The 21,631-nt window shown below is 41.9% G+C and overlaps 1 protein-coding gene across 1 annotated transcript in view; it reads left to right on the top strand.

Moving 5' to 3' along the window:
• dock2 (dedicator of cytokinesis 2) overlaps positions 1-21,631 on the top strand; it is a 149,706-nt gene that overhangs the window by 102,838 nt on the left and 25,237 nt on the right. The window contains exons 27-34 of the mRNA XM_033633098.2: positions 13,040-13,138; positions 13,244-13,338; positions 17,416-17,494; positions 17,634-17,734; positions 18,056-18,114; positions 19,523-19,671; positions 19,986-20,071; positions 21,195-21,351. Coding sequence (XP_033488989.1) covers positions 13,040-13,138; positions 13,244-13,338; positions 17,416-17,494; positions 17,634-17,734; positions 18,056-18,114; positions 19,523-19,671; positions 19,986-20,071; positions 21,195-21,351 — 825 coding nt within the window. The remainder of the gene's footprint in view (positions 1-13,039; positions 13,139-13,243; positions 13,339-17,415; positions 17,495-17,633; positions 17,735-18,055; positions 18,115-19,522; positions 19,672-19,985; positions 20,072-21,194; positions 21,352-21,631) is intronic.

The raw sequence follows: 21,631 nt of genomic DNA, 5'->3' as shown, positions 1-21,631 counted from the left end.
TGCACATACTTGCAGTTGTGAGTGGTAGTTGGGGCCACTTTCAGAGAGGGGATGGGGGTTTAGGGAGGGTAAAAGCTTCATTGGGGTCATGAGGTCGCTACCCTCCTTCACTGGTGTTTCGGTGATAGGCCCACAACATCTCCAGAGGGCTCATCGGCAGCACCTGGCGTCCCAGGTGCACCCTTCTCTGCTCTTACTCCGTTGAACCCTGCCGTTGTTAGTGGTATTTCAGGGCCCCAAGTGGTGTCGCTCCTTTTAATCCGTAGCCAGTGGCTTGCCTGTTCGACTGCACCAGAGAGGGCTCTCAAATTCCCATTTCTTTGAGCAGCCTGGTAGTTGACTTGCCTACGAAGCTTTAGAATGGAAATTAATCTGCAGCTATTTTGAAAACTGATAATAGTTTCAGTCATTTTTCAAACAAAAATGTCACACATCTGCTGGTTCCAGCTTCTAAAATGTGAGAATCTGCTGCTTTTCTTCGTAATTCATTCTTATTTTCATTAAGATTCAAGAGTTTTGGACAAATGATGCAATTTCAGGAAGTCACTTTGGGTTCTGGGAAATTGCGATGAGCATTTTAAACAATTTTTGATATTTTATAGACTGAACAATTCATCAATTAATCCTGAGAACAGTCCACAGATTAGTTGATAATGAAAGTACTTTAAAGTTGCAGCCTTAAATTAAAATCAGCAACCAACCAGTAAGAATTAATGAGACATTAAAGACATCAAAAAAAGTAAGAATACAATAAAATAATAATTAACGCTAACAGCTGAATAGTAACACATAACAAGATGTGAGTTGAAACAACAAAAGGAGTGAGAATAAAAAAAAGCATAAAACAATTAAGACTGGCAGGCCAGAGTGCTGAAAAGTGCAGCTAAAAGGAATGTTTTCAGTGCAGTGTACGCACACTAATGAAGCAGAAATCCTCACAAATCCAGTAAAACTGTTCTGCTCCTTTTGTGCACAATGGGTTATGTAACTGTGCTATGAGTTATGTCTGTCAGTAATGTGTTTGTGTGTGTATGGAAAATGAATTATAGTGTGTGTGTGTGTGTGTGTGTTCCCTGAGTGGTCCCTTGATGCAGCGTTCACATAAATGTCCCTCCTGAGCCCTCCCCTATCTGAAAATAACTGGTGATGTATGCGCCACTGCAAAGCGGTTGACTCACCTTGCGTTGTGTTTCAATTGACCTCTGATGAGGCAAGCAAAGGTGTGTGTCTGTGAGTGTGTGGATGTGTGTGAGAGACCATGTGAATGTGTTTGTGCGCGTTACATAAGCAGTGAGGGTGCAGTGCAACACATGCGGCCTTCGAAAATAATTCACGTGTGCACAGAAACATATGTGGTTGACAGGCATGAGACGGTTGTGCTGAAGCTGTTAGGTCCCTAATTTGATTTTGAGTGAAGGATGAGAAGCAAAGCATGTCGTCGTCAAAGAGGAGGACGAAGAATACAGTGTGTGAAGTAGAGACTAAGTTTTTTTTTCCCTCTCCTCTCGTTATTCCCTTCCCCTTGACCTCTCCCTCTCTTTGCTATCTGTGCCTTATTTGTACCAGCTGATAGTGTCTCTTTTGCACTTGTCTGCTAAATGGGAGTCTGAGGACGCATTGATCTGTTTTCTGAGCGGTGAACAGGCGTTCATGTTCACGCTGAAATGCAAACACCCATGCACACACATAGACACCCGTATTACCCCTTGCTCCGTCTCAGCCTCAGACAAACACTCTGCCACATCACCCTGACACACACAACAACTCTAATTACACCTCAGCACAATCCATCTCTCTCTTTCAACCCCCTTTACTTCCCACCTCAGCCCCCAGGTGTCTGGAAAAAACGTGTGTGTGTATGTGTATGTGTATGTGTATGTGTGTGTAATGGGGGGGGGTCATGGATGAGCGTGTATCTGTGAGGGTACAGTGAGGAATGCTGCAGGCTCGCAGTGAGACTGTGTTTTGTAGATGTTCTATTTTAAAAAATGATGAAAAATCACAGTTGAGAGCAGCGTAATGACTTGCCACCTGGGGGGGACACCACAAAAGGCAGAGGAAAAGAGGGGAAGGAGAGGAGAGCACAGCCAGGATATGGACCCAAATGAAGTGCTGTGAAAGGTATCAATGGGCCTGATGTGGAATTATATGAAAGGATGGCTGTTATCATGTCCCTCTGAGCTTTAAATGGAAACTCATTTACTCATTTGTTTTGTGTCTGGTGTGTATTTTGCAGCTTGCATGACTTCCTGTCTATGTACTAATCCTCAAAATAGGTTAAATGTCTTAGATATTGGAGTTTAAAAGGTGAGAACAAACACCAGAATCATCCATGTGTACCTGGTGGATTACTTGCTCTGCAGTTTCACACTGTTGAGTGACAGTTGTGACTAACACGCCAGAAACAATTCTTTGTGTTCCTCTAACAGATGAGACCCTGATGCTTAAAGTATTTAAATCAGGGTTGTCAAAGTTGACGCTTTAATGCGCCATCCTAATTTAAAATGAATGATATGTTAATTATGTTTAATTGCATCAATCGCATTTCACTGTTTATCCCAACGGGCATCTCTTGGGGATAATGAACTTTACACAGAAACTTGGTGACATAAAGTGAGTCTAAGTAACTACTGAAGAGGAGATCTCCCTCTCACAACACTCACACACAGCACAGCCTTAGTTTGACCTGTAGCTTAGTTTGTCAAAAGTCAAAAGTAACTTAAGATGGATACTGATTTTATGACTTATCTGTTTGTGATACTGATACATTTCAGATTCAGAATACTTTATTAATCCCCAGGGGGAAATTGTTTTTGTTCCAATGCTCCATGCAAAGTAGAAATAGAAATACAGCATGAATGGAAACAAGAGATAAAGATGAAGATATAAATAAGATACTAAAATAGACAATGAAATAAAATAAAATAAAATATTAAAGTAGACATTAAAATAAAATAAAATAAAATATTAAAGTAGACATTAAAATAAAATAAAATAAAATATTAAAGTAGACAATAAAATAAAATAAATAATAAAATAGTAAAGTAGACAATCTGAAATATATACAATATACAATATACAATGAAATGGTTGTACAATGGTTTTATAACCATGCTCATGGCTGTGCCGTGAGAGTTGGACGGTTTTGGTTTTGTTGCTGGAACCCAGTGTGCTACAATTACTGAGGATACTCCCTGTGTACCTTCAGATGAATCCAGGATGAGGACAGAATAAACAAGCTGCGGCTGCAGTGGCACTGGAGTAATGGTGTGTTTAAATGAGATGAGAATGTGATGTATGTCATAAATTGTCTCAGGGAATGTGAGCAGGAGGGAGTCCACAAAAGATAATTATTTAAGACAATTTATGAAGTCAAGTCAAGCCAATCTTTTAATGTAGAGCAGATTTTAAAAAAAAAACAACTACAGTTGACCCAAGTGCTGAACAGGCACTAAATACAGTACCAGAACAAATGGTTCAGAAGCTAACAACAATGAGAACAGTAAAAACAATAAACATAATAATAGAGAGCAAATTGCAGCACAGCTGAAGATGAAGTCGATTAGGCTCCCCTCAATCAAATGCAAATAAGAAGAGGTGGGTCATAAGCAGTGATTTAAAGGTTTCTGTTGTCTGAGCAGTTTTTATTTGAATAGGTAAGCTGTTTCAGAGTTTAGGGGCAGCAAACACAGAGGCCTGGTTGGTGCTGCTTTTGTGTCTCACTCTGGGAACATCCAGGAGCATCTGACCAGTTGACCTCAGCGCTCTAAGTGGAGTATTAAGATGTAAACATTCTGCTAGATAAGGTGGGATCAGCTCATTTAAAACCTTAGAAACAAGGAAATAATCTTAAAATTAATCCTACAACAGACAGAGAGCCACTGGAGGGAGGCAAATACAGGTGTTATGTGATCCTGTTTTCTTTTTCTAGCTCCAGGACAAGCAGATGCATTTGCACTAACTGCAGAAGATAAAGAGACGACTGTTCTGCACATACAAAGAATTACAGTAGCCTAGAGGTGATAAAAGCATGAATAACTCTCTTGAGATCCTTGTGAGAGAGATAGGCCTTTACCTTAACCTGGAAATGGGAATTGTCAAAAATCATACCAAGATCTTTAACGAAATATCAATTTGTGAACAGCTTAAGGGCTAAAGGCCAAGAACCCAGCCGACTGTTGAGTTGCCTCACATTGCCTATGTCATGGCCAGAAAGTTGCACCTGAACACACCGCAATGACTACAGCCAATGGCCACCTAGCAGGAACATTCTGCGCCTGCATAGAGAGAATAACTCTCCATAACAGCAGGCATTGGTAGTCTGTATTCATCATTCAAAAAGGGAAACTGGAAGACCGACAGGACGGATTCAAGATGCTAATTAGCAAGTTAGCACATGAACAACACAACCTGATGTCGAAAGCATATTTACCTTGTGCTAACAAACACTAGCACAAACAGTTAGAAACCATTTCTGTTAAAGATCTCAATGGCAAAAAACATGAGCTTACCAAATATTATTGGGCTTTTGTTTACTTTCCTCACTTCCGTTTCTCATCTTGTGCACTGAGTTAAACTGCCAATCAGCACGATTTCATCACCAAGTATTCTGATTTAACATGCTGAATTGGCCAAAAAAAAAGCCAAAAAGGGCCGATGAGGGCCAACGGTGCCAAACGCAATGCCACAAGTAGGGCGACCGATGCTCACCACCAGCCCATGTTGACCAACATCTGGCCGGTGACTCGGTGTGTCAGGGCCCTAGAGTCCTTTAATAGGTTGGGTCGTCCAATCATGATGATGTCAGTCTTATTTTCATTAAGTTTCAAAGTTTATTTTCAGCAATATTTAGCACTAAAGTTAATGCAAATGAACAATGAGGTGTCAAAATCAGCAAAATCAGCAAAGCGTGGGTGTGTGGCAGGTGCGCTGTGGAGATGCTGAAGGTGCAAGAAAAGGTGATGCAGGGTGGGTGTCAGCTGTAGGAAGGGAGAGACAGGGAGCCCGTGGGTCAGCTTTAATAGCCTGTATGGCCCAGGTGAAGTTGTTTAATAGTTGTTTAGTTCGACACTTTTGTTCTACCGAGTGTAATGAACATTGCCGCTTCTAGGGGTTTCTAGCATAGCTTTAGTTTAGTCACGCAGGTGCACTTTCAGGTAACTGTCATCTTGATTCACCTCCGAAATTACAGCTGTTTATACATTATTAATGAGAGTGTCCAGAGTGAGAAAATGGATAGATAAATGAGGCGGAGGAAGGGAAAGAAATCCCAGACCTCGCCAGCATCTGTGTCCTGTTTTGTCAGTAATCTCTTCACTGTTGCGTAAGTCCTTCGTCGCAACAAGCCCCGAGCTTCCTCCCTCCCTCTCTCTCTGTCTGTCTGTCTGTCTGTCAAACACACCATCAGTAGTTTTATTAATATACACAGCTCATTTGCCTCCTATATGTCTGTGCATGTCATGTAATGTGTTGATGAAACACATTCATGTGTGAGGACATGGGCAGCTGATGGGCAGATATATGGCCCTTTGACAATTTGTGTTTGTGTGTGTGTGTGTGTGTGTGTGTGTGTGTGTGTGTGTGTGTGTGTGTGTGTTTTTGTTGATGGCGTTAAAGGAGATTGAGAGCACGAGTCCTCAGAGAAGACCAATTACACTGAAGTAGGGCAATACAACACGTGACGTGCACAAACACATACACAAGCACACACATAGGCACACACAAACACAGTCAACATGAAACCAGAAAGTACTGAACTGTAGAGTAGTTTTGGTGAGTGTGTGTGTTTTTAATCCTATTACTGATCAGCCATCACACACTAAGGAAGCGAGGGAGGGAGAGAGACGGGGTGAGAGGGAAAGGGAGAAGTTAGTTTTGTTACCTGCTCCTCTCTGTTAGTGCTTCCTGTCCATTTATAATAATACAAATACATCATTTAAATACTGTGATGTCAGGAAAACTGTCAATAAAACTGGTTTGACACTGAGTTTGAATTCAGGTGACAGGATTTGATTTTATTGACTCAAAAGCCCAACTCGCAGGGGACCGGTATTATCAGGGGACCTCATTTGATTTAGAAATCCAACCCCTTATCTGTGCTACAGCAGCACAGTCACACAAGATAAGCAAAGTCTGTTGTTTACTCAGTTCTCCTGAAATTATCACCCAGATATGATGTGTACAGTCATTTTTTCTTCTTAACTTCTTTAATTACCATCAAACTTTACATAAAATGTAAATTTGTCTTTGACAGTGGCATAAAAAACACACAACACAGACGACACTATGCACAATAAATACATATATTACGTTTTCAAGTTGTCCGTACACATTTCCTATTCTTGTCAACCTAATATCTCAAGAATGTATCAGGGATTTTTTTCAAATTTGGCGCGAACGGCCACTTGGACTCATCGATGAAGTGATTAGATTCGGGTGGTCATGGTTCAAAGGTCAAAGTCACTCTGTCTCATTCTTGTTAATGTGATATCTCAAGAACACCATGAGGGAATTTTTCTAAATTTGGCACAGATGTTCACTCAACAATGAACTAATTAGATGTTGGTAGTCAAAGGTCAAGGTCACTGTGACCTTGCATCCACCTCACTTTTGTGAACACAGTATCTCAAGAAGGCCTTGAAGGAGTCTCCCCAAATTGGCACAAACATCCTCTTGGACTCAAGAATGAACTGATTAGGATTTGGTGGTAGAATGTCAAAGGTCAAGGTCACTGTGACCTCACAAAACATGTTTTTGGCCATAACTCGAGAATTCACATGCCAATTATGACAAAATTTCACACAGATGTCCAACAGGATAAAATTTTGGAATGTTGACATTTTATATTCAAAAGGTCAAAGGTCAACTTTACTTCGACATCATGATATTCTGCAAAAATGCTTTTGCGCCATTACTCAACGTCATATCTCAGGAACAGAAGGGGAAACAGTACTAGTCCTGTGCGAATATGGTTTAAAACAACAACAGAAAAGACATTATTTAAATCTCAAATCTAAACAGACAATCTAATCTACACAATCTAAACATGGCTCCCTCATTTTAGTAATCATTACATACAGTGCTTACTGTGGTGTCAGACTAAATTGATCTCCCTGCGCGTTTAAACATGCAGTGGCAACACGAGGGGTAAAAGAGAAGTAGGAAAGAAAGGAAGAGAGATTAAAGGAGAGAGTATGCTGACAGGGTCTCTGGTGTCACTGCACTGCAGGAAGAAAACTAAGTGCAGAATGGGGGTGGTCAAACACACACATCCAAGAACATACAGTACTATTTCCTAGTTAGACAACATTTGTTAGTCATACTTATAAAAACATTTCCTTTATCAATTTTTGTGTGTGTCTGCCTTTATATTTACTCTAAAACTGTACTCGGCAAAATTGTGTTTTTGTTTGCAGACATGACTGAAAAGTTTTTATATTGGAATGCTGGCAAGCGCAAACACAAACACCCCTGCACATTTTGATCAGATGAAGGCTGTCACCTCATTAGATGCCGTTCATCTTTCATCTTCAATTAGCCATCCGTCATCTTTCATCTCTGTCTCATGTTTCGCTTTTGTGCCAGCAACTCTGGAGGATAATTAAACCCAAAACCCTGGCTGCAGAAATACCTGCACATCTGCCATGTTTCTGGAAAAGGTTTGCGAACTTCATTCCAGCAATTAAGCACGGCAGAAGGGATGGATCAGAAAACGTTAATGTAAAAGCAGAACAAAACAAATTGACTGTGACTTAAAGCAGGGCATAAGCCAAGACACCCTGCTCCAAACTGGACCTTTAAGCTGAGGTAAGCAGTTTTCTGGAAAAGCCAAAAAAACCCCAAAAGATTCAGAATTTGAAAATACAGCCCTCCTTCTGCAGCTGCAAATGCTTCATACAATAACTTGTATGAGTCCTAGTCATTCATTTCAGTTATCCTGGTCCCATTCTCGGAACCCATCGACTGTATGCGGCGTCTGACTTCCGGCAGACGGCAATACAGCCTCTGAGGGGAGACCCCCGATTTCTTGGCATTCTGGTTTGATTTGGGCGGAGGAGACGAATTTCCGTTTCTGACTTCCATTTATATATAAGTAAATATGCTGAACCATTGCGATGGATTCAGAGTTTGCAGTGACGCCAATTATGTTCCGCCTCGTTAGTTCACTGCACAGACCGTTTAACCTGGCAACAACTGCAGCCGGCTCAAACGTGATTGGTCAATATCACGCAGACTACAAACAGCCTACAACCGGAAACCAGGGCTCTTCCGCTCTTCTTCTGGAGGCAAGATCTCTGGGGTTTGCCTACAGACTCTACATTCACTGAATGTAGAGTCTGTATATAGAGACTATCCTGGTCCTGATGGTGATCCTGATTCGGTCAAGTTTTGGGCCTGTAAATTCCTGACAAATGTATTTTGAGGCTCTAGCTTGCTATATGAACATGAACTTGAACTAACCACAGCTGTCTTCCTTTGCTGCAGTTAGCAGAAGGCTAAACTATTACCAACATTTTATCTCCATCTCTAAACTGTTTCGCCGATGTTGTCACATGTTTTATTGCGTTTATTGTCAGACTCTCCTTTAGACTCTCTTTTTAATAAGTCTGTCTTGCTGTTTTTGGGGTTGCTTTGCAGTGCAGGCAGTTGTTGCCAGTGCTGGAATAGCAGCTTTCTGTGCAGGAGTATAATAAGTATAATATGCTGATTGATTATTAGGTACACCGGTTCAACTGCTTGTTAATGCAAATAGCTAAGCAGTCAGTCAAGCGGCAGCAACTCAATGCATTTAGGCGTGTAGACATGGTCAAGACGACCTGCTGAAGTTCAAACCGAGCATCAGAACGGGGAAGAAATGTGATTAAAGTGACTTTGAATGTTGCATGATTGTTAGTGCCAGACAGGCTGGTCTGAGTATTTCAGAAATTGCTGATCTACTGGGATTTTCACACACAACCATCTCTAGGGGGGGTTATTGTCTTGGCACATTTTGGTGCCCCTTAGTACCAACTGAGCATAGTTTAAACGCCACAGCCTACCTGAGTATTGTTGCTGACCATGTCCATCCCTTTATGACCACAGTGTACCCATCTTCTGATGGCTACTTCCAGCAGGATAACGCACCATGTCACAAAGCTCAGTCAGTTCACTGTACTCCAGTGGCCTCCACAGTCATCGAATCTCAGTCCAATAGAGCACCTTTGGGATGTGGTGGAACAGGAGCAACTGTGTGATGCTATCATGTCAATATGGACCAAAATCTCTGAGGAATGTTTCCAGCACCTTGTTGAATCTATGCCCCAAAGATAAGGTCCCATTAAGGCAGCTCTAAAGGCAAAAGGGTGTCCAACCCGGTACTAGCAAGGTGTACCTAATAAAATGGGTGTGTATCCTTTATTTAACCAGGTTAAAGTATCATTGAGAATTAAACATTTTTAACAGCAACCTGGCCAAGCATAAACAATGTTAGAACAATAGACACAACCAGACAAGTACAACTGTCACACACCACAAGTGAGCAAGCACAACATCCAGTTAAATGCAACACACACACACACACACACACACACACACAAAACAGTTAAGTACATAAAACGGTCCACCCCAGCTTTGACTCTGTGCCCTTTAAGAGTCAGACTCCTCCTGGTGACCATGAGGTGCTTCAACCCCTTTCAGGCTCACCTTGTCAACTCTCATTGGTGTGAGGGTCATGCCTGCTTGTTCACGGACAGCTCAAGAGACTATAATCAAGATGGCAGATGAAAAAGAGAAAGTGAAAAATATCAAACGTAAAAGGGCAATTTAATGCTCTGCAGAACAGTTGTTATTTGAAATTTTCTTTCATTTCTTTTATTCATTTTCTCGATTTTCCACAAACATTTTCAAATTGAGTTTTACTGTGTTTCATTTTAAGTTGTCAATAAGTAATTTTATTTACTGGACAGAAAACACAAAGAGCAGGAATTTCCACAGAGAGAAATTATTAAGAAAGCAGTCAGGCAAACAAACAAACAGGTGATGTAGATGGAGAAGAGGAAGGTGGAAGGGGCTGTAAATTACTGGAATTTAGCTTCACTAACCAATCAATACTTCAGCAATCTAACAATTAGTATCCTATGTGTGTTCTATATGCAGACTATTTTGATGCTCATGCCTTTGGTTATTTCTGTTTTCATCTGGTCAGAGCAGTTTCTTTCTTCAGTGTTTTCCTCTCCTTTTTTACCCACCACCCCTCTCAGTGTCTCCCTCCTCTCAGCCTCCAGTTGTGGAAAGTTTTGGGCAAAATTTTCCATAAATTTTGTGCTTTAATCAGCTCAAGGATTTTTTTTTCTCAACATAAGTATTTTTTCACACACACTCAAAACTTGAAACTTGTCGAAAACTTTATTTTTCTTTTTTGCCTATGCTCACCTTTCATTTCTGTCTTACCTCCACAGCGATGCTTGCTTCTTCTCCCTCCTCTTCTGTCTCTTGACTCTCCTTCACTTTCATCTTCTACATCCTATTCTCCCCATTACCAGCCTCTCTGTGTGTTTTTGTGTACTTACCTTGGGCCATATTCAGAGTTAAGTGCTCATACTGAAGAGTTAAACCTCATTAAAAACACAGACACTCAAAAAAACCTGCAGTATGTAAATTTGCCACCAAAATGAAAGTAGCTTTTTGGGAAATCAGAAGCTTTACAAGTATTGTTAGGACACAATTTCATGTGATTTGATTTTTTTTCTACATGTGATTTTATCTCAATGAGTAAACCGTCTGTCCCTTTGTGTCGACCTTGAGATTGACCACATTTTGCTTTTCACATTCTATGAACAGGACCCGAGTGTTGTGTCCTTATTTTGTTGAAACTGATGTTTATTTTTTAAGAGTTGTTAATGGCTTAGTAATCCATGTTAGACAATTAATGTGGAGAATATTGAATAAATAAGTAGAAAGAACAAAAGATAATTTAGAGGCCAAATGCTTTATTTTTTATTTCAAGGAATTCACTACCCATAAGGCTCTGGAGCAAAAAGGGAAAAACAATGTTTCAGATGTTAGATAGCTCTTGTTGTTAGCTGCCAAGTTGTATCCTTAGTCATTAAGAGCTAACTTGTAAAAGATCCATCCATTTTCATTTTTCATCCGCTTATCTGAGGCCAGGTCTCAGGGGCAGCAGGCCAAGCAAAGCACCCCAGGCGTCCCTCTCCCCAGCAACACTTTCCAGCTCCTCCTGGGGGACCCCAAGGTGTTCCCAGGCCAGATGAGATATGTAATCCCTCCAGCATGTTCTGGGTCTGCCCCGGGGCCTGAAACACCTCTAGCGGGAGGTGCCCAGGAGGCATCCTAATCAGATGCCCAAACCACCTCAACTGACCCCCCTACTCCGAACTCCTTCCGGATGTCCAAGCTCCTTACCCTATCTCTAAGGCTGAGCCCAGCCACCCCACAAAGGAAACTCATTTCGGCTGCTTGTATCTGCGATCTGATTCTTTCAGTCACTACCCAGAGCTCATAACCATAGGTGAGGGTTAGGACGTAGATGGACCAGTAAATTGGAAGCTTTGCCTTCTGGCTCAGCTCCCTCTTCACCACGACGGTGTGGCGCCAAACACCAATCCATCTCCCGCTCCATTCTACCCTCACTCCTGAACAAGACCCCGAGATACTTGAACTTCCTTGCTTCAGGCAGTAACTCTCCCCTTAACCCAGAGGGGGCAATCCACTGGTTTCTGGCAGAGAATCATAGAATCTCTGATTTTAAGTCTAGAGTCTCATCTCGTCAGTTTGAAAGTAGTTGGACTAAACACCTAGGGTGTCATTAATGAAACGTGAGCAGAAAGAATTTGTGTGTAAACTGAAGGACATTTACGTGTATTTCGACATTCATCAATATGTTAGTAGCTCCAATCTCTTTGTACTTACTAACAAAACATACACCTGCTTCTGTCTGCTTGTTTCATAACAAACCATTTTCGTTAAACTTTCTGGATGGCGCTTACAACAGAGGACAACAGAGGAGTTAACGGCACCTGTTACCTCCTTCCAGGCCTTTAATTTACCTGTCACTGTCACACCTATCCATAGTCATTATCAGCTTCTTATATGATGATCACTGACTATTTAAGGGTGGGGATATATGCTAATTGCTGACTACCGGGAGTTAGTTATGATTGATTGGCATTTATGAACATACACACGTGCCTGTGATCAAATCTGAGTCTCCCGTGGAGCTCATTAATCCAGTGTAGCTTTTTAGTACCAAGGGTTTTTTTGTGCAAATCTACCCTCAGACTTGGTGTTTGTCAAAATCACCTCTCCTTTAGGTTGCTGGTGTTGCTCTGTCTCATTTACTTAAAGTTGTCCTCTCTTTTCCTTCACAAAACTATCTCAGATAACACATGTTAAAAGGGATTTTGTCTGTGTCACTTTTTTTGTAGATAAAAACTTTCAGAAATAGTGTCCCCAAAAACAAAAACCACAGTGATTTATCCTTTAACTGTTTGAGCATTAGCTGTTAAAAGGAACTCCGAAACCTGTTCTGTTTAGTTTCTGGATTTTTTTTTTTGTATGTGTGTGAGTGTATTATAAAGCAATTCAGAATATATGTTTGAAATCTTACCCCGTGGCAGACGGCCACAATTTACAAACTATAGCATACCATTTAGAATTTGAAGAGGCTGCCAGTGTTCCTGGCAATACTTGTGTTTGTTTATAGTAATTATGGTAATTTGTAAATAACATTGTGGATGCATACAGCATCTTTTAAAATAACATCACTCCGAGTGGCGCCCTTTTGTTCCAGGTCTTGTTTGTGATGATGTTTGTGCTGTTTGGACTTCTGCGTAGATTGTGGCTCAAATTAGCAAGAGATAGAACTGGCCTGAGGTTTTCTTTGAAATTCACTTTAGGCAGCCGTAGACGTGGTGCAGCATCAAATTACCTTAAGAGATTTGAATGTCTTGGCTTTAGATGTATGGCACTCAGAGTAAGTACAGCACAGTGTCCAAGAAGTAATGGTGCGTATTTTTCTCTCTCACACTCAAACACTTTCTAGTCCAGAGTGGTTGCCTGCATGACAGCTATCCTGAGTCAGATGGATGATCGTCACTATGATACGTACATAGACACCTTCACTGGAACCTCTGATCTAGTGGTAAGAACACACACACACCTGCAGATAAAACAAGCTGTCAGACTGTATTGAATGAAGATATAGCTACACACACACATTCTCCTTCTCTTGTCCATTTCGCTGCAGGACTTCCTGATGGAGTCCTTCCTGCTTTTCAAGGACCTGATTGGGAAACATGTGTATCCCTCTGACTGGATGGCCATGATCATGGTACAGAACAGGTACTACAAGCACACACACACAAACCCTGAAGGTACCTATGCAGTATGAAAACATAAAAAATGATGGATTTGGATTTTAGTTATTTGCAGGTCTCGATAAGTATGGGGAAAAAAGGAGTATGAAAAAAACATTTCTGTTTTTAGACTATTGCCCTTGTTCTGTTTATTCCAAAATAAAAGTATACATGCAGAGTGTTTTTTTTTAATGGCTTTTGAAACAGCCATATTGTTTACCTCTGTCTGAGAGAGTGCAGGCCGGAGCAAGCTTGATGTTGTCGAAAACAAGGTGTGAAGTATGGCGTGCAACTTAACACACATTCCTACATAGTGCTGCCTCTACACCTGGATGTCAAAACCTGCAAAAAAGCTCTGCCCCAAGTGCCTTATTACTGAGCCAGTTTAGACATCTGCAATTAAATTTAATTGCATATATACATAACATCACTTATAACCAAATATTAAGCTTGTCTGAACATTAATGAGTTACGCAGTGGTGTAATTTTATAAACAGAGCACCTATTCTGCTTAAGGAAACCTAAGGCTGTGTTCTTCATTGTTTCCATGGACACGGTGAATAAACAAGGCCACACAGATGCTGTGAAAATCAAATTGTTTATCCTTTGTCAACTCTTGTTCAGTTCTTATTTACGAAAGAAACTAAAAAGTATGTGGGGAATAATAATACAATACTGTTAATTCAATATTAAAAAAGACAAGAGTATAAGTAACACTGGTTAGTTTACGTCCTCTTTTGGTAGAGATGTTTAACAGACACAAAAAGAAAGCTAGATGCAAACTTTGTGTAAACTCTTGCGACATCTCCAACATGGGGGAGGTGGCAATTGTAAGCCTTTTGCAAGGGCAAAAGCATTGTCGTTTATTCACCACATCTTCTGTTGTGCATTGAACTTGTCTGGCTTCGGTGTTAATTGATTAGTTTGAGCTTGCATGCCTCAAAGAGAGGACCTCCATACAAATATTAAAACGAAGTAGGGTATGATATAATATGGCCATCTAAAGCTGGGCACAGTATATTCTGCAGAGTGTTGTATTATATTCTATAGTTTATCAGCATAAATAAGATGCACATAGATCAAATAGCAAAACAGCCTATACACACATAAATGCATGAACATTAAACAGTCTCTCCGGGATTACGTGATGTTGTGATCACAGCAATTATATTCAGCCAATCCCCATGAATTCTGCATGACCTTGCAATTTTGTCCCATCACTGCAACTTTTCTTCAAATTTGACTTAAAAGTGGTAAATCTCATTTCATTGTAGAGCTGCACACAACATCTTGAGTCTCCCGGCCCCTCAGTCTCTCTGTTTATCTTGAGGCTACTGCTGCAGGACAGGAGCTCTTAAGGTGTGGACACACCAAACCGACATCAAAGAACTAGCGGCGACGAAAGCCAACTGTTCCGTCGCCTCACGTTGCCCTGTGTCAGTAGCATTTGAACACACTACACGGACTACATCCGTCAGCCAAGTGGCACGTACATTCTGCGCCTGTGTGAGAGAGAGCCAAGTGAGAGAGTGGTACATCCTGACAGCCGAGGGGTTTCCTATCTGTGCAGCCGAGCACCGCAGCACCTCCGCGGACTATTACATCCAGACAGTCCCGGTGTTTCCTCTGCAGGCTCCACTTCACTCAGCTGCCCGACAAACCTGCTGCTTCTTCCCACATTAACCTGAATAACAAACCAGGGCTCGGTGCTCTGGTTGGATCCAAACGGAGAGCCGGGGCTAGCTCAGAAACTAGCGGAGGCTAACTGGCTGTACTACCCTCCAGTCATGTTGCGGCTAACACTCCACTAGCCGCTCCCAGCTAGCCCCGGCTCTCTGTTTGGATTCTAACAGAGAGCCAGGGCTAGCTGGGAAGCTAGCGGAGGCTAACTGGCTGTGCTTCCCTCTGGTCATGCTGCGGCTAACACTGCGCTAGCTGCTCCCAGCGAGCTCAGGTTTGTTATTCAGGTTAAAGTGGGAAGAAGCAGCGAGTCTGTGGGCAGCTGAGTGAAGTGGAGCCTGAGGAGGAAGCACTGGTTAGCCCCGGTTTCACTACAGGCAGATTCACTCGCTACAGGGGTGAGGATATAAAACCTGAACAGCAAGTCAGAGGGATCTCTCTCACCGACAAGCTCCACCGCCGATTCAACATGCTCAATCGGCCGAAAAAAAGCCGCCGACGCCAAAGTGCAGACGGTGTGGGACACACCGCAAAAACTAGGCCAACAGACGCTCACCGACTGCCCGAATTTGGTCGATGGCCGACCGTTGGCTTGGTGTGTCAGGGCCTTTAGCTTGAAGTCACAGACACACAGTGACAGGGCTAACTGTTAGCATCACATAACTAATGTTTTCCAACAGTTATTAACAGGTTTAACAAAACGGGCCATTTTGGTGTGAGATTAACGGCTCGATACTGGATGTAAACTGCTGCTGTGTGGCCTCTGCTCAAGTGGCAAAATATGACAGCTAGTGATGAGATCACATTGTCCTGTGACAACGCTACATCAGACATCTTTAACAGCCGATTGGCAGCGATCCGTTGTTGATGCCCCCACCCCCACCCTCTCTACCATTACAAATAGATTCTAATTCTGTGTGAAACACTGAATGCTCATAATATAACGCTCCGAATCTGTGACAGCATCACAAGTATTTTTCCAGATTTCACTTGCCCTTGGAATTTCATTGCAAAAAAACACCTATAATCATCACAACATTAATTGCAAGTCTTTTAAGAAAAGCTGCCGTGAAATCAGGCATTTCAGGCAGCAACAATCCCAAAACCAGTCCCCGAAATCCTGGAGGGACTGATTAAATCAAGAACAAAGCACATCAGGCTGCCTGCAAGGGATCGAGCCCTCACCAGGAACCACTAAAGTAACCCATCACATCCAGATGAGCACTCTGCTTTCTAGGTAGGCTACAATTAGGACAGCCAGTGTTAAAGTCACGTATCACCAAACCAGCATACATCAATAACAGCCTAATTTTACATGTGATCCGTGATGATAAAGACACAGAAAAATAGAAATGTGCTGCAAAATGAGCATATTGTTAATATTATAGAGACTCCCCCACCCAAAATTTCACAAGTCATGTTCTCAGGGAAGCTCATGTTTTATTAAGAGGAGCCAATCTTCCCCTGGCTCCCTGCAGTTCATGCCCTGCAGGTCTGCCTCTGTAACTGAATGGGCCACGACTGCCTCAATTCGACCTGCTATTGGGACTCTGAGGCTCGGTATATGTGAATTATAAAAGATTGTTGACATCCTCAGTGCATCCACACAAACCCACACAAGGATAAGTTAGAGATAGCAAAGCCGGGGATCAGGGCTGCCATGATGAGAAAGGCTGATGTGACAAAATGTGTGTGTGAGCTGCTGTGGTGTTTTTTTTGGGTTTTTTTTTATGATGTGAGCTGGAGGGGAGGCTACAGCTGTGTCAAAGGAAGAGAAAAGGCAAACAGGTAAAAGTGAGAGTGAGGTAAAGGAAAGGACAGGTTGATAAGGAGTGTCTGCAGACTGGGGTTTGGGAAGAGAGGTGCAGGGAGAGAGAGAAAGTCCCGCTGAATAGAAAAGGGGACGGAGAGAGAATGTCACTTGGCTGTGAATAATGATGACTGACAGATGGATGGTGTCGGGGCAGAAAAGACTGGGTGCAGATTTGCTACTTAACTTTAGCAATGCATGAAGTCACAACTCACCGATACACCTGCACACTGTGTGAAGATGCTATCATGATCTGTCATTGTGACAGAGGTTTTAAAGCTGAAGCAATGTTGCAGTCTTGTCTGAAATGGCGGTATAAAGCTGTGGGCTAGAGCCGCTGTCAGAGCTGAAATTCTTTGATAAACAGCAAATAAGTTTCTGATCACTGACAAATTCTCATCTGTTTATTCTTAGACGTGACTTTATTTTCCTTGGGTTTGTTTTTTATATATTAATCATTCATCAACACTCAAAATGCTGCACGAGGAAGTTATTTTTGCAGCATTTTTTCCACTTCATTGGTGTATTTTGTTTGTGTGTGTATATAATCAATTGTGTGTTTCTGTCCCTCAGAGTGTTCCTGAGAGCCATCAACACCTACGCAGACACAATGAACCAGAAGTTCCTCAATAACGACGACTTTGAAGTGCAGGTAAGTGTGTTTGTGTTTATTTACAAGCTTGTATTGACAGCATCTCATGTATTTTGCTTGTACTGCTTTTCACGTGGATCTCTATTGTTGCTCTCCACTGTACATCCCTCCCTCTTCCCCGCTCCTCTTTCCCGTCTAGTTGTGGAATAACTACTTCCACTTGGCGGTGGCGTTTATTACCCAGGAGTCTCTGCAGCTTCAGCATTTCTCGCCAGCAAAAAGGAACAAGATTCTGGCAAAGTGAGAGACGGGCTGTATAATTTCCTTATTTACCTCACCTACTCTCTCTGCTTTAATGAAACACTCAGTGATCTGTGATCTATTCTGGAGTCTGCATTTACTGTTTACACTCCCACAGCCTATTAAAAACCGTGTGATGCCTGTGGATAGACATTCAATTTAGCTCATGTTGGGGCAGATTAGTACAGCGTTATCTTTCCCACTGGGCTGTTCAGTTTCTGAAGGAGAAAATAACAGTATTGATCAAGACATCGTTTCGAAACGAATAGGCTGATTTCTCTTTCTGTGTCTGTGTATCTTTTTTTCCTCTCTAAATTTCAGATATGGAGATATGAGAAGACTCATTGGCTTTGCTATACGTGACATGTGGTACAAACTAGGTAAGAAAGTCTAATTTGATTTAATTAACAGGGTGGCTGCGGGTCCTTTAAAGGTCCAGTGTTGGATTTACGGGGATATATTGGCAAAAGTGGAGTATTATATAATAAGTATGTTTTCTTTTGTGTATAATCACTTGAAAATAAGAAGCATTGGTGTTTTCGTTACCTTAGAATGAGCCGTTTATATCTACATAGGGAGTAGGTTTTTATGTAGGGAGTCTGCCATGTTGCACCACAGTGATTCTGCAGTAGTCCAGAATGGACAAACCAAACACTGCTCTAGATAGGGCCATTCGAGTTTTTGTGTTTTCATGTCTGCCACCCTGGTTATCAGCCCCTCTGCAGAGCAACATCTACAACGTGTTGGTGTAACACTGATTTGGAGAATGAAACTGCTTTATTTAGTGTTTTTACTGGTTTAACTCACTTGGTCTGTTTGTTTTGGAGAGGAAGAGACCTCTGCAATTAATTCAGCTCCTGGTAAAAACCTCCTGAGGAGAGAACACTGAAGGAATTCTAAGTGGGAGAAGTTTCAGCTGGTTGCAATTTGCAGTCCTCACCACTAGGTGCCACTAAATCCCCTTAAATCTTACATACTCTTTGTTTAAAAAGTCTTAATGTCTTAAATACACATTCACCAATTAAAGGCCCTAAAAAGTCAGATTGGATGAATCTTGTTTGTTTTTCAGTCACATTACTGCAAGAATTTTCGGTGTTGGCTCTACAGGAAACATGATTCCTTTTAGGAAGGAAAAACTATTTGCTGGGCATCCACTTTGTGTATTTAGATCACACAATGAAACTGCATTGTTAGGCCTTGTTGGCCAGCTTGCTCGTTAGTTTATTTGTCAGTGCTGAGCTTTAGAGATTACCATCAGTGTCATTTTACCTTTCCCATTGTTTGGTTTTAAAAAGCTCTTAAAAATCTGAAATGTAACTTGTTTATACCTGTAGACACTCTGTGTTGCTGTGCTGTGGTTGCCTTGCTGCTTCTGTTTATACAAACATATGTGTTTATCCTCATATTAAGGCACCTGCATGTGTGTAGCTGGGTGCGCAACACAGCCAAGCATCCATGGAATTTGTTTTCAGCACAGCATGGTAATCAGGGTTCACAATGTCAGCACCATTTCACAGGCAGGCATCAATATAACATATCACCCGTGTAATATGAGCCACAGTGTTCCTTGGCAGTCAGAGGAAGCTGCATGTACATACATGCAGGCTTATATTCTAGAGACAGGAAGTTCCAATTGCAGAAGGAAACACAGCTTGAATGGGGATGTGTTGGCGGACACAGACCCATGGAGACTTCCTGAGGGCAAGAGTTGGAACAGGTGGGGAACAAAGGAAAATGGGTCAGGTATGGTGTTACCTGCCTGTTTCATGGCGTGTGTGTGTCTTACAGGCAGTCATAAGATCTGTTTCATCCCTGGCATGGTGGGTCCCATCCTGGAGATGACCTTGATTCCAGAGGAAGAGCTGAGAAGGGCCACCATCCCCATCTTCTTTGACATGATCACCTGCGAACATGCACACTATGGAAACTTCCACAAGGTAGAATCACACACACAATTTGTGCACACTTCTACACACGGGAGTGCAGAAATATTCACAAAGAAAACATCATCAACAAGACATAAAAAAGAAAAATTCACTTTTGCATGCACAAAATACACACAGAAACGCTGGCCCGTGCACATTGTGCACGTCCATCGATTTCCTGTGTCACTGCATGAAAGTAAAAGAGACATCTTAATTATGCTTGCATAATTGATTTCTTCTTCTATTCCTCCTCTTGATTGTTTTTCTATCTCCTTTTTTCTCTCTCTTTGCTCTTTTTCTTTGTCACTCTCTCTTTTCTTCTGTAGTTTGAGAATGAGATCATTCTGAAGTTGGACCACGAGGTGGAGGGCGGAGGAGGAGACGAGCGATACATGCAACTGCTGGAGACCATGTAGGCCTGAGTATTAGAATATACCACAACTAACAGCTGCCTCTAAAGGGATACCGATTTTTAACCAGGTCTGTGTCACCACAGGGTGGATAGCATGTCCGTATGAACAGTGTTTGGCTTTGTCATACAGCGGATTTTTGCTCACGGCAAGGGCAGGGACTTCCCGGCATTGGCGGCATGAGGGGAAGCCAAACACCGTTCATCTGCGCACAGACCTGGATGAAAATCGGCAAAGTATCTCCTTCATGTCTTACAAGTTAACTACTTAGGGTGACTAGACATCCTGAAAAAGTTTCTAATTACGAGCAGTTGTCCCGAATTGTGAATCCTGTCCTGTTTGTTCAGAAAATTAACCACTGTAGAAACTGATAACATTGAACAAGCTGCATCATCTGTCTTTATGCTGTGAGACTTGATTTGACTTGAGACTTGGAGGCAAAAATGCTGAGGACACGTGTCTTGGTGATACAGCATTATTGAAAAATGCTGCACTGAACGTGTTGAGTATTTTGGAGCGCTGCCAAATAGTCATGAATAATTAATAACATAACCGAGGTGTGTGCAACAAGCTGCTGCTGTCACCGGCATAAGGAAGACTCAATTCAAATAAGAAAACCCCTTCATTAAATTATACAGTTGTCTACATGACTTAGTAGATCAATAGCTTAACTTTATAAATCCGTGAAAATATTCATTTCAGATGTTCTTTCTTGTCTGTTGCACCTGCACCAAGTAGGCTTTCATAAATAACAGATTACTGATGACAGATGTATGTGCAATGTAGCTGCCATGGGCAGAATTTGTGATACAAGTATGTAAAGCCCTTCACTCCCACTTCCCCTGTTCGAATTTATTCCATTCTCATCTGGTTACCCTATTCCTACTGTATATAAACAAGCGCATAATAATCAAAGTGATAGTACTGCTGGGATATAGTACAACATGTTACAAAAGTGGTTAATATCTTGACTGCCCTGGCTTTTCTCTTGTGCCTCTAACCCTGAAAAAGCTAACTTCTGAGTCACAGTATTGCAGAAATCTGTCATAAAACTTGCAGCACTCAAACACTGCAAATCAAGGCCAAATTCCTCTGATGATTAACTTGTGAATGCCTCTCTGCCAGCCTGCTGGACTGCTCTGCAGAGAAACCGACGCTGAAGCCACAGGTGCAGCACTTTGTCGCCTTGGTGAAGGGACTCCTCATTCGTCTCCTTGACTACCGCACCGTGATGAGCGATGACAGCCGCAACAACCGCATGAGCTGCACTGTCAACCTTCTGGTAAGCCCCGACGTCTTTGAAATACACCAGATGTCTTTGCTTGAACTTTAAAATTGCTATGTGCTTAATCATCTTTACTAACGCCGTCTCCACAGCCAAGGTGTTCAATTGGGCTTTCTTAACGGGTAGCAACCAAGTACAGGATCAAATAGATAGCCAGGTCCTTGAATTTCACTATATTGCTGTGAGCCTTTCCTCTTTAATAATTGCATCATATTCTTGTTTTCTTCATGTTTCATTGATGCTCTGCGAACCTTTCAAAATCTCTCCTATATGTTCA

Source organism: Epinephelus lanceolatus, chromosome 7 (genome assembly GCF_041903045.1).
Source record: "Epinephelus lanceolatus isolate andai-2023 chromosome 7, ASM4190304v1, whole genome shotgun sequence".
Lineage (NCBI taxonomy): Eukaryota > Metazoa > Chordata > Actinopteri > Perciformes > Serranidae > Epinephelus > Epinephelus lanceolatus.
This window is presented reverse-complemented; position numbering and strand designations above follow the sequence as displayed.